The sequence below is a fragment of the Alligator mississippiensis genome, chromosome 3 (genome assembly GCF_030867095.1).
Source record: "Alligator mississippiensis isolate rAllMis1 chromosome 3, rAllMis1, whole genome shotgun sequence".
Lineage (NCBI taxonomy): Eukaryota > Metazoa > Chordata > Crocodylia > Alligatoridae > Alligator > Alligator mississippiensis.
In genome coordinates this window covers 215,643,607-215,657,806 of record NC_081826.1, presented here as the reverse complement: position 1 = coordinate 215,657,806, position 14,200 = coordinate 215,643,607, and the positions used below count along the sequence as shown (strand labels likewise).

The following is a 14,200-nucleotide window of genomic DNA, read 5'->3' as shown; positions in this document are numbered from 1 at the left end:
GCTCCATAAATGATGTATAAGTGTTGACAGTGGAGCACAACTCCACAACACTGCTGCTGCCTCAGCTGTGGCTGGGCAGTGGCTCCAGCTGGGCTGCAGCTCCATGCCCCGTGCCCCCCCATCAATGCAGAAATCGTGCCGCTGCTGCTCCCACTGTTGCCAGGCCCTGGTTCTGGCTAGGCTGCAGCCCCACACCCTGCCACTGGTGCAAAAATCTGTGGGGGTACGCGCCTCCCTATTCCCCTACTATTCACCACCTATGCAAGGCCCCCAGCAGTGGCAGCAAGGGACCCAGCATGAGGCGAAGCCCACAGCATGCAGTGGTGAGGGACCTGGCAGCAGTGACAAAGGACCCAGAATGCACATGGTGATGAGGGATTCAGCACACAACAAGAGACCCAGAAATGGTGATGAGGGACCCAGCATGAGCATGCCAATGAGGGATTTAGCACACAGTGAGGCTCTAGTCAGCAGCAGCAAGGGAACCAGCATACAACGAGGTGCCTTACAGTAGTGAGGCAGGGGGAAGCAAGGCATCCAGTGGAGGGGCAGGTGGCAAGGGAACACACGGTGGAGTAGCAGGAAAAGCGGCAGAATGCAGGGCCTGATCAATGCTGACTGGCCAAAATTTAAAGCCATAATCACCCACAGTACATTCTGTGGGATGAGCGGTGTCAGGGAAACCCCCATAAAGAAAAGAGGAAGTAGCAGTACAAATCACCTCACCTCCATCCTTGGCAAAGTCTTTGAAAAAATTATCAAGGCTCACATTTGTGAGAGCCCAGCAGGACAAATTATGCTGAGGGGAAACCACCACGGGTTCGTGGCAGGCAGATTGTGCCTGACTAATCTAGTCTCTTTTTATGACCAGGTTACGAAATGCCTGGATACAGGAGGAGGGGTGGATGTCGTATACTTAGACTTCAGGAAGGCCTTCAATATGGTATCCCACCCCATACTGGTGAACAAGTTAAGAGGCTGTGACTTGGACAACTACACAGTACGGTGGGTGGCAAATTGGCTGGAGGGTCGCACCCAGAGAGTCGTGGTGGATGGGTCGGTTTTGACCTGGAAGGGTGTGGGCAGTGGGGTCCCGCAGGGTTCGGTCCTTGGACCGATACTCTTTAATGTCTTCATCAGTGACTTAGACGAGGGAGTGAAATGTACTCTGTCCAAGTTTGCAGATGACACAAAGCTATGGGGAGATGTGGACACGCCGGAGGGCAGGGAACAGCTGCAGGCAGACCTGGATAGGTTGGACAAGTAGGCAGAAAACAACAGAATTCAGTTCAACAAGGAGAAATGCAAAGTGCTGCACCTAGGGAGGAAAAATGTCCGGCACACCTACAGCCTAGGGAATGACCTGCTGGGTGGCACAGAAGTGGAAAGGGACCTTGGAGTCCTAGTGGATTACAAGATGAACATGAGTCGGCAGTGTGACGAAGCCATCAAAAAAGCCAATGGCACTTTATCGTGCATCAGCAGATGCATGACGAATAGGTCCAAGGAGGTGATACTTCCCCTCTATCGGGCGCTGGTCAGACCGCAGTTGGAGTACTGCATGCAATTCTGGGCGCCACACTTCAAGAAGGATGCAGATAACCTGGAGAGGGTCCAGAGAAGGGCAACTTGTATGGTTAAGGGCCTACAGACCAAGCCCTACGAGGAGAGACTAGAGAAACTGGACCTTTTCAGCCTCCGCAAGAGAAGGTTGAGAGGTGACCTTGTGGCTGCCTATAAGTTCATCACGGGGGCACAGAAGGGAATTGGTCAGTATTTATTCACCAAGGCGCCCCCGGGGGTTACAAGAAATAATGGCCACAAGCTAGCAGAGAGCAGATTTAGACTGGACATTAGGAAGAACTTCTTCACAGTTAGAGTGGCCAAGGTCTGGAATGGGCTCCCAAGGGAGGTGGTGCTCTCCCCTACCCTGGAGGTCTTCAAGAGGAGGTTAGATGAGTATCTAGCTGGGGTCATCTAGACCCAGCACTCTTTCCTGCTTATGCAGGGGGTTGGACTCGATGATCTACTGAGGTCCCTTCCGACCGTAACATCTATGAATCTATGAATCTATGAAAATGTGAAGATACCAAAAGAAATGAGGTGCATGTATGATACTAACTTCAAAATAAAGGTTATTAATTATGCTGAAAAGCAAATAATTGTGACGTGGGAAGGAAGTTTAATGTTACTGAAGCAAATGTGCATTGATGGAGACAATTAAAAGGAAACTAGAAAATGTTAAATTCACATGGAAAATATCTGGAAATCCAAAACAAGGCTGTTTTCCTAAAATTGATAAGCAAGTTCTCAAGTATGTTCACCATATGTTAAAGTAAAAATTCTATCACTAAATTGTGAACTTGTAGTGATACCTCCTAGTATGACATCTCCATTTCAAGTACTAGATGTCATGGTGAATAAGCCCTTTAAGGACCATTTAGAGTGTCAGTTCTCAGACTGGCTCTTGGCAGGGAACCAAGTGCTTACACCTGGTGGGAAGATTAAGAAACCAGCCATAGCACTGCTTTGCCAATGAATTCTGACTTCTTGGGAAAAGATATCTTCAGAATCCATTATTAAAGGCTTCAAGAAGTGCTGTATATCCAATGCCATGGATGTAACTGAAGATGATGTTCTGTGGGAAGATGAGGAAGAAAATGAGAACAGTGAAGAGTGTGAGAGTGAGGATGCATGTGAAAGGACCAGTCCTAAGCTGCAGGATCTAAGAAAGGAGTAGCACTTTCTAGACAGAACCTAATATAGGTAAAGTTAATGCTTGAATTGAATTAAAGCTAATATCAAATTTATGACTTACTGGTATTGCTGTAGTTTTTATCAGTAGGTCTGTATATAAAAATATTTTTTTTCCCCTTACGTGGATCTAATTGTGGGTAGGTCATCTTAAATTCAGAGTCATCTTAGATTTGAGTAAATCCAGTATATATTTGCTCCCATTAAAATGACTCCAGTATGTTAAACAGTTTGCAGAAAGTACACTTAGTTCAGGAATGTATCACATGGTCCAAATGCCTGAGTAGTATAAAACAGGAATTACGCCTTGTAATTTAAACTAACATTTATTGAATAAAGTCTGGCAGGAAGAAGTGGCATACTTAAAGTAAAGTTGTAGTACTGCTTAAAATAAAACTTCCTTACGCCAGCCAGCATCACCTCCATCTATCAGCTGTGAGCTGCAAACTGCTCCTTGTCAAATTTCTCTTTGGGAGTTACTACAAAATTAATAGTAGAAAAGGGGAGATTAGGACTAGCATTATCAAGTATGTAAAAAAAAAAAAAAAAAAGACTGAATAAAATCTATTAAGCAAAACTATATAAAAAGGTGCATATAGCCAGGTGGAGATGCATACATACCAACATTTGCTAGTCCAAATTTTGAGTTATTTCTCTTTTTCTATGAGATGTTAACACTATGCATGTATATCACCAATGAATTGATTTCTAAGCACTTTAGAGAATAGGAAGGTAATATGGAAAAACCAACATGATCAGAGGTCAGGGAAGCCGACCCTACGATGACAGGCTGAGAGCCCTGGGGCTCTTTAGCCTGGAAAAGCGCAGGCTCAGGGGTGATCTGATGGCCACCTATAAGTTTATCAGGGGTGACCACCAGTATCTGGGGGAACGTTTGTTCACCAGAGCGCCCCAAGGGATGACGACTAGGTTGAATGGTCATAAACTACTACAAGACCGTTTCAGGCTGGACATAAGGAAGAATTTCTTTACTGTCCGAGCCCCCAAGGTCTGGAACAGCCTGCCACCAGAGGTGGTTCAAGCCCCTACATTGAACACCTTCAAGAGCAAACTGGATGCTTATCTTGCTGGGATCCTATGACCCCAGCTGACTTCCTGCCCTTTGGGCAGGGGGCTGGACTCGATGATCTTCCGAGGTCCCTTCCAGCCCTAATGTCTATGAAATCTATGAAACATGGATTTGTCAAGAACAAGTTGCTCTTGCCTAACCTGATTTCCTTCTAAGACAAGGTAATGGGATTTTTGGGTGGAGGAGAGTAATGAATTTGATACATCTCTATTTTAGCTAGGCTTTTGATATAGTCTCCCTATAAATAAGATAAGGGAATACAATGTAAATAAAGCTACTTTAAAGTGGGTGCATGAATGGTTGAATCATCATGGCTCATAGTCATCAGTGGCCTGATGTCCAACTAAGATGAGATCTCAAATGGGATTTGCCAGGGGCTTATCCTGGGCCTAGTATTGTTTAATATCTTTTTTAATGATTTTGAGGATGGGATTAAGTGATCACTTAGAAATTTTGCAGATAACACCAAGTTGTGTGGAGCTGCAGATAAACTGGAGAGTAGAGCTAGGATCGAAAATGACCTTGCTAAACTGAAGTAGTAGTCTCAAAACAGTTTGAATTTAATAGGTTGAAATTATAGAAGGAAAAAGACAATCCAATACTATACATAAAATGGAGCTATTAAATGCACAATTACAAATCAGGGAATGAGTAGCTGGTTTGCAATACTATAGAACAGGACCAGAGGGGTATAGCAGATTGCAAACGGAATGCTAATCAACAGTATGCTGTTGTTGGGGGTGGAAGGGAAGAGCGCTGTCTTTCCTTTATTTTACCCATCAGAAATTAATATATATATAAGAAAAATTAATGCCAAAACAGTACTGAAGTTCAGCAATGGAGTTCAGAATAAACTATTGCCAGCAAGCCAGGCAACATAGAAGCTCAAATTTTCTTCCAGAAATTATTCACCGTTACATCATCAACATTAGCATCACCTACTCCCCAGAAAGCAAATAGCAACTGATTTATATGGCATAACTAGAAATACAGCCAACATGGAATGAACAAATTGCCATCTTTCTTGCTTAGAAAAATGTATGAAGAATTAAACTGCTCTGAAAATAAAGGAAATTACTAAGGCCTTGGTTGTGCTGATTTTGTGTAATGTGGAACAAGGAGTGGAAAGCCGCTGTCTGCAGAGTAAACATATGTTTAAGCACATCTGAAATTAGATGTCAGACATATGTTCTGCTGCCCAATTACTGTCAAACAAGCAAAGCAGAAATGAATGGGGTGTAGACTCTGGGTATGTCAGAAAGTCTTAAGAACGATACTCATCAATTTAATAAGAGTATTACTCCTATCCTTGGCCTTGTATCTGCCTCTGTGACATGGCAGTTGAACACTGAAGACTGGTGCTCTTATTAGTGCAAAATCAGCTAAGAATGCATTTCCTCAATGTCCTTGAGCATGTACAGATGTTCCATGTAAAAGCAAGCCCTAAGTGCCAGATTTTCAAAAGAGATCAGGTACTTAAATAAGTGGCTAGACCATGCGGAGTGCCATCACCATAAAAAAAAAAGTAAAGGACAAAAGTAAGGATAACCATGAAATATACTCACTTTCAAGTTCAATCTGCAAAAGGAAATACAATATATGAAGAAAAAGGCTAGCTTGCTATGCCCTCCTCTACAGTTCACATCTTCTAAGGACCCTACTGCAAAAAAACCTTTAAGGAACATTTCACTTGCCTGAACTCATCTGACCTTTTCTTTATTACTATTGTCTGGCCCAGCACAGGCTTACTTTGTTTTTTCTGGGATCTGACGGGTGGGATTTTTTCCCTTAATTAAGGATTCCCTGCCATCCCTCTCTCCCCCCGCACTTTCTGGAGGCTTTGTTTCTAATTCTTTATTTTTGGATATTACTTTTTTAAATGAATTCAATATGTTTTCAGCTGCTATTATAATATTCTGGTTGTCATATTTCCAAGCTGAATGCATGTTTCCTAGGAGAAATACAATGAAAGTATAACTGTGATGGTTACAGCAATAAAATAGTAAAAAACAGTAGATCTCTCCAAAAGTTTTATAGGCTCACAAATTTGAAAATGGATGAGGAACTAGGAAGATTTAAAGCTACTGGAGTAAATCATATCACTTGATTTCTCAGACAGCATCAGTCATCCAAACTGAACCATTCTAAAACTGAAATCAAACAAACAATTTTAGATTATTCTACCTGGCACCTGTCCAAAACCTGATTTTCTGTTTAGCAAAATGCTCTTTTCACACTTAACCAACAGTTTAAAAAGGCGTATTAGCCACTTTCTACAATAACCTCCATTTAAAAAAGTATTTTCTTGAAAGAGGACTGAACATATGTGGCTTTATAGGAAAATTTTATTTTTTTTAATATTTCTTTGTTTATTTAGATTTTGCTCTTCTACAAGCTCCACACCAAAGGGAGCTCTGGGTGATGCATATTTAAAAACAGGTAAGTGAAAGCAACAGAATTTTTCCCTCCTACTCTTCTTGTGTCAGCAGGTAACATCAGTCCTGGGATTCTTGCAGTCTAAGGGTGCTTGTACATGCCACAGGGGTTTAATTTGGTTTAGTTCTTCCTAAAATGAAACGGTGGGTTTTTAAAAACCTACCGTTTCAATTTAGAGATAATTAAACTGAACTAAACCCCTGTGGTGTGTACACAAAGGCAGGGGCCTGATCCTTAGAGCTTACCTGTCTCCCTGGTGGCAGGGGGGGAGTGAGCTGCCAGTGGGCTGAGCAGTTCCTGAGCTGCACCGGGGCCCAGTGCTTCCCTCTGCGGTGGCAGCACCCCCACAGGTGGCACCTGCCCGTTGGCACCCAACCTGGGGGTGCCAAAGCTGCAGAGGGAAGCACTGGCCACCCCACAGCCACAGAGGGAAGCACCAGGCCCCTGTGCAGCTCAGGCAGGCAGGCTCCAGGAAGAAAAAAAAAAAAGAGCAAGCTGCTTGCTGCTTTTTTTGTTTGTTTGTTTGTTTGGTCAGTCAAGCCCTCCTGCATGGGCTGCTGCTGGGTCGCACAGCTCCTGAGCTGTGCAGGGCCTGGTGTTTCCCACTGTGGCTGTGGCACCCCCCGGGCCGGGTGCCAGTGGGTAGCACTCTGTTAGGAAGTAAACCAAAACACCTCGGAGGTATTTTATCTTGCTACATTACAAAGTCATTTAGAGTGGAATACACCACCAAGTGTCCAAACAGCAACACCATTAAAGAGGTGCTAAAAGGCATTTAAGCTGCTTTAAAGGCCAATTTTGTGGTGGGTACAAAGGCCCTAACACACCCTCTAAACCAGCAATTCTCACCCAGAGTGCTGCAGCAAAGTGGGGTGCATTGAGATCTTTTCAAGGGTGCTACAGAGTACCATGCAACATTAGCACTATTAAGTGTGCAAAAATGATTCACAAGATAAACCCAGAGATTTCAAATAAGAATCCATAGTGTTAAAATCATTCCAATCTGTCATGATGTTCCTGATTTGTTTGCAGCAGGCAAAAAAAAAAAAAATGAAAACTAAGAGCTAGCATTTTCTGAGGGGTGCCTTGAGTCTAACTAGGGGTGCCTGGGGTCTGACAAGTTTGAGAACCACTGCACTAATCAAGCCCCACTCTCAACTTCTGCTTCATAGCCCTTCTCCAACATCCATACAAAGAGAGGGGCTTTGTAGTATGTCCCACAGGTCAACAAATAGACTATTTCAGATCCTAGGGGGGAAAGAGCTGCAAAAGAAAGAACTGCATGGAGAATGCTTTTACAAGGGGTAGATGAAACTCAAAGTCTTTTTCTGATCCTAACTGTGGTAGTGCATCATAGGGAGTGAGAATCTCCTAGACAGGTGGACCCCAGGCCAGGTTTTATGTATCCAAACCATGAAACTACACTTGGAAAACAGCAGATGTCCCAATCAGATTACAGGATGCTTCCTGAAGCTGCCAGATGTAACTTGGACCAGCTTCAACTTCAGATAGAAAGTAATAAACTTGTAGAACAGGGGTGGGCAACCTACAGCCCATGGGCCGGATCTGGCCCAAAAAGAGCTTGGATCTGGTCCAAAAAGGTCTATCCAGCCTGGGGCAACTCACGAATTGAGTGGCTCACAGCTGTGACAAACTGCCAGTCCCCTCCATAGCACTCTCCTCAGCAGATCTCCCTGCTACTCCCCTCACCTGCTTATGCTTACTTTGCTGCAGAGGGCCTAGATATCTGCAGTGAGTGTAAGCACAGGCAGCTAGAGATCTCAGGGTAGGTGGAAGGGTGGATTTGTGGCCTGTGGCAGGAATCCAGCTTACAAGTTCTGGCCCAGCACAGTAAAATGATGCCAACTCCTTTAGAGAAAATCTAAAACAGGCCTAAACCAACACAGGTCTGTGTGGAATAAATAGACTATGAGGCATGGAGAGACTGTGTCCACTGCTCTTCCACTGACACACAAGTACTGGCCTTGATGCAAAAGGATCCCACGCTGTACTTCCAGGCTGGGAGCAAGAAAGACAATTCCCAAGTCTTTGACAATTCTAAGGGACAGAGGACTTTGCCACAAGATTCGCCAGGATTTGGCAGAAAACTATAAAATGTAAAGTTAACCCTAACTGAGGGATCAAAAACCTCCCCTCACACACCTGTAATTGCTGCATTACGTACTAGCAGGAAGAATAATGTGCTCTTTTCTCTGAAAGTACTAAGAGTTACTATGCTTGAACATGAAACCCTCAGCTTTTCCAAGCCACATATAAGACATTTTTTCTTGTCTCTCAGAAACCAATTCAAGAAAGGTTAGTAGAAACTTTAATAATGAAACCGGTCAGTGCAAATTAATGTTTTTCAGTCATAGAGGTTCAAGTATTTTAAAGTTTTTCTTCTTTGCTCAGAACATTAGTTTCCTCCACTGACAAAAAACTGAAGTCCAAGTACTTGCCTTCACTGCAGTTTCAGCTCAAGTTATCTACACAAGAATTGTGCTAGCTTAGCTTGAGGTGGGAACAGTCAAGCAGTGAGACAATCTTCACAGAATGATCCGACTAGAATCACAAAGTAGTTAACTTGCTGTTGCATTACTACTCTACACTCCCAACTTATCCTCAGTTTAAATCATTGGTTAATATAAGATAGAGATTTTTGTAAATGAATAAGAGTAAGCTTAGGAGCTACACCTCCTTCAGCCAAAATGGCAACAAAAAAAAGCCTTACAGGTGTCTATTTTTGAAGTAGGGGTTAACTCTTCCCTAAACCAGCACACACTGTTTTGTACTAGACATCATGCACTAAAAAATACCTTTCAAGACACAAAGCACTTGAGGGCTGCATCCAGACAAGCATGGCTGTGTGGTACGTGGTGCTACAGACTCATCTGCAGCACCACATACCACACCTTCAGCTATTCTCCATGCTGCAAGGGAGCAGCACAGGAGGGAAAGGCGGGTTGACCACCGGCAGCGTGTGCCACTCAAAATCAGAGCATGGCTGGTTGGAGCTGCACTGCAGCTGCCAGCCAGGCTCCAAGTGGCAAGATCATTGCTGTTGCAGCCCTAGGAGGCCTCCAGGACCCCAGGTCAGGTTGCTGGGGCCAGCCCAGTGCTGCCCTAGCCTTCCTTACCCCACCCGGGGTAACTTGGTGCACACCAAAGCACGAGTGGCACAGGCGCACAAGGTGCGCTATCACTAGTTGTTCCCAGGGAACCAAATATCCACGCTTCTCTGGATGCAGCCCAGAACTCACAGGTACAACACCCTTTCACACTCCTTCTGCCATTATTTTAAAGTGTACAAAAACATGAAGGCAGCTACATTGCTAGAGGAGGAGACGACCTTGCTCTTACCTAAACACACTCGACCTGTTCCATCCAGTGTCAGGCCTTCAGGACACTCACAGTGAAATGACCCTCTGCTGTTAACACACCGTCCATTAGGACAAACCCCCGGGAAAACATCGCATTCATTTACATCTGTTGTGAAATAAAATACAAAGAAACATTTAAGGGAGTATACTTGTTTTTCAAGATATCCATGCCTTTACTAGTTTTATAAGACCTTACTGAGATTTTAAAGTTATGTGAAGGTAATCAGAAGATTTTCATGTATACAGTATTAGGATCTGAAGACTCTTCTGGGTTACATTTGGCTGATAGTAGCCCCAATCCTTACCTTGTATAGAGATAGCCAAGCCATAGTCCCTTTTCCAGGGATGATCCACTGCACTAAGCAAGGGTGAGTAAAGGCATGAGTATTCTACTTATATATAGAAGGAACCTTGAAGGACATGGATATATCAGATTTCTAAGTTGCTCTGTGTCTTTATTACAGAGATTTCCTTGATTTCCTACAATGTCTTAGAGTAGGGTGGTGCTTTCTAAATGCCTTCACTGCCTGTGATGGCAATCATGACATGTTAATGTGCTTAAAACCTCCAATAACAAAAAAGCAAGAAATTCCCTTTACCCCATTTTTAGCAAAAAAGTGCAGGTATTGAATAAGAAAAAATAACTTCACCTTCACAGGTAACACCCTTAACTCTGGCAAATCCTCTTGGGCAAGCAGTGTCTGGAAACAAAACCAATACATCATTGATTTGGAATGATAGAGCTGCACAATATTATAGAATCGTAACAGTTAATAAGGGGGAAAGGTACTTTTTCTTTGTAACTTTCCTCCACTGGATCCCTAATAGCTTGTGAGGTGCTGAGTGCTTTGACTGTAATCCAGAAATACACTGAAGCACATGTGTAGCTATAAACTAGTAAGTAGTCTCAGGAATTAAGTCATGCTCTCTCTTAAGAGCCTTGCTATGTTGCAGGTAGAATGCTCAGTCCCTTACAAGATCAAACCCTACTAGAGATAAGAGGTAATCATAACTTCTTTATTTTATACACATATCACATACATATACAAGCTACTTATGTTCTCTCTCTTCATCCTAGCTTCCTGAGATTATTTTTAGTATACCTTCCTGCAGAAATAACAATGCCATCTCAGTAAGCAGTGCAACTACTGAAGGCTTCTGCACTGTAAATCAATGCCCAGCGAACTCAGACAAGCAAGTACTCGACTTTTTAGGGTTCTCAAAATATCTGAATGCAGGAAGCAGTGGGGAGAGAAAAGCAGGTTCCATGAAGATGTAGGGCTTAGATACTCTTAGTTAGAACCAGAAATGTTGTGACCTTTCTCCCCAGTCCCATCCAACCTTATAGTAAAAAAAGAAAGATGTTAACTGGAACGTATTAAGGTCCTATTTAAAAAGCAAGAGCTGAAATTGCCTAACATGGACTTAGTGATGAGTAGCATTATTAACTTGTTAGGTGAATTCTACCTACCCTACAGCTAATAACAGCTGCTACCCTACAGCTAATAACAGCATTAACGCAGATGTTTAGTGTTTTAAAACACCTGGGAACAGAGGACACTTTTACATGTACTTTGGGAATGCGGGAGGGTGGGGTGGGAGGGGGCTGTGCTTTAAGAGCCGCTCCAAATATAGTGCTGCAGCATCTCATGTATCTGTGTCCCCTCCCCTCTTCAAAATGGTGGCAGGGGAGCTTGAACTAAAGCTTTTTGACAATTAATTAAGTATGCTCTGACACATAATTACAGCACACAGAGCAGCCCCCATGCTTGTGTGCAGGCACCCTGAGTGTCAGCAGCCTTCTAGATACAGTCCCCTTATAGACTTTTCACCAGCCTCTTTTCACCATACCATCTCCCTGCCTACGCATCTCTCTGCCTACATCTGCACCACAGATGACAAGAATCTACCCTTGTAGAAATCCATTAAAAATATAAACAATTGGTGGGCTTTGTGGGTTATAAAGGGATTCACACAGTGAAGCACAGAAGTCATTAAGTCCTCATATTATCATCTTTTTACTGAAAATACTCTGTTAAGGAAGATGCTTTGTTTAAGGAAGAATTATTTTATCTGATGACATTTCTGCCCTTCCCCCCTAAAACAGAGCGCAGAACCATACCTAATTCACATCGTTCACAAGGGCTACCCCACGCAGCTCCTAACGTTGCACAGCATTCAGATTTCAGCGTAGCACCATTGATGTTCACTTCACAACGACCGTCTTGGATGTTCAGCCAGCATGTTCCCTTAAGACTATCTGCAGTGGATTAGAAAAAGAACAGGGAGCTCTCAGGTATTTATGTGCTATGTTTAATTAGGATTATGGGTTTATTATTATTAGCACAAATATAACTTAAATAATCCAAAAAATGTTCATAAATATTGCTATAAGGGCAAACTGCAAATTCTGATGTGCTCATGTAAACTCGGAGTAGCTCCAGCCAAAGCAGGAGTTCTAAGCTGACTAAGATCAAAATGTACAGTATCTGGCATTAAGTTTTGTGAATAGGTCTACATGTTCATATGTATTCTTTCTACACTACTTCACAAACACCGTAACATATATTAACTAATCATTTCAAACTGCACTGAAAGGTAAAGTCAATTTTAAAACAGCATTCAGAAAATGAAAATGTGCTATGGAAAAGATACCACTTGGTGTAAGCCCAGTGATTTCATTAGAATTACACTAGAAATAAATTTGTAGAGTAAGATTAAAAGACCAAATGCTACTTAGTCATATAGATTTGAAAGAGTTGAACTCTCACGGAAAGTCAGAGAAACTTAGGGCACGTCTCAATGCCATGCTACCATAAAAGAGCCTCCATTCTGTGCGTGCCAACTTTTGATAATAAGCAATGGAGTTGTTTTAGGGACTGGGCAGTCAGTGTCTCAGTATTCTGCAGTGCTACAAAAACGTAGCATTACAAGGATGTGCTCTAGTTATAAAGTCACCGCAAAGGCAGGTTCTCCAGCCATGGGGCAATAGGAGACTCCTTTATTTCACCCTTCCCCACCTGCCCCAAGGCAGAGAGGGTATCTCCAGCTGATGCCTCATGGGTATGCCAGTGAGACATAGGGATTCTGCATTAGACAACAGGTGTGGAGGTTGGGGAGGCCAGCAACCATGCTCCTCTTGTGTTCTGTGGACTGCCGATAGGCATTGCTTCTGCCTGAGACAAAACACTCCTTGGAATTTACCCTTGGAATAAATAGGTCAAATTGTTCCCTGATGTAATCTCATTGCCTTAGAATTGCATCAGGAATTCATCTGATCCACTAATTTTAGTTTATCATATCTAGACACACACACACACACACACACACACACGCATAAATTGCCATCCAGTTTTAACTCATTGCTAAAACAGAGAAAATGTATCCTTTATACCAAGAGTGAATTTGCTTCCTGCTTTATTAGAAATTCTTTGTGAATAAAGCTAGCTTTTCCTGTGGCTAATTTTAATTTTATGCAGCCAACATGTCAAAGTAATACAGTGCAAAATGATTTCAAGTATATGATTATCAGGTGATTTTCTTCACATCGGCTGTATTTGAATCTTCCTGCCAAAGTCTATTAGTCTTATCTTATTTCAGACTATGAGTTAATTTCCTTTATTTTCTATAGTCTTTGTTGTTCAGACAAAATTCGCGAAAGGGCAGTCACTGTGACTGGTGAGAAAGTTATTTATTACTGAGCATCAAAGCATTCTTCTGCCACTTGCATTTCTTTGATTCTGACCTGAATAAGAATATGTACATGCTACAGGCAGATGGCAACTTCCTGCTTTGTGTACTCTATGAGAATTTTACAAACTGTAACTCAGAACGGTATAACTAGTATTTCACAGAAAAAAATCGAAGTTTTCCTACTGCAGTATAATTCCCCAAAAGAATATATGTTATCAGACAATATATCTTATTCCATTTTACAAACAATTTCACTATTCTCTTGACTCATTAGGTTATTCAATAGCATTCCAATAAGCACTACAGTTCTCTTAAGTTGCATTCGTTTGTAAAAATTATTATGGTGAAGGGAAATGAAACAATATTTAAATATTTAAAAGCAGTAGTTTAAAACATAGTGGCCACATCTATATGTGATCTCTAATGCAAAGTAACTTATTTTAATGCTTACTAAAGTGTCATGGAAACCCATATACAATAAGCTCTGACATAGCTCACACCAGAGTAAGCTGCTCCTGGGTACAGCGTTTATATGTTGTTTCATAGTTGGCAGGGTCAGAAGGGACCTGAGCACATCAAGTCTGACCCCCTGCCATGGCAGGAAAGAGTACTGGAGTTAAACGACCCCGGCAAAGTGTTCATCTAGCCTCCTCTTAAAGACCCCCAGGGTAGGAGCCAGCACCACTTCTCATGGAAGTTGGTTCCAGATCCTAGCCGCCCTGACTGTGAAGTAGCACCTCCTGATATTTAGCCTGAATCTACCCTCTGCCAGCTTGTGACCATTATTCCTTGTCACTTCTGGTAGTGCTCAGGGGAACAGGGACTCCCCCAATGCCTGCTGGTCCCC

General features: G+C 42.7%; 1 protein-coding gene across 5 annotated transcripts in view; it reads right to left on the bottom strand.

Annotated features, from left to right (window-relative positions):
- The window catches only part of FBN2 (fibrillin 2), a 307,967-nt gene that overhangs the window by 117,950 nt on the left and 175,817 nt on the right, over positions 1-14,200 (bottom strand). For all 5 annotated transcript variants that reach the window (XM_059724895.1, XM_019478066.2, XM_059724893.1 and 2 more), the window contains 3 exons: positions 11,783-11,920; positions 10,311-10,361; positions 9,641-9,766 (listed from right to left, as the gene is read on the bottom strand). In XM_059724895.1, coding sequence (XP_059580878.1) covers positions 9,641-9,766; positions 10,311-10,361; positions 11,783-11,920 — 315 coding nt within the window. The remainder of the gene's footprint in view (positions 1-9,640; positions 9,767-10,310; positions 10,362-11,782; positions 11,921-14,200) is intronic.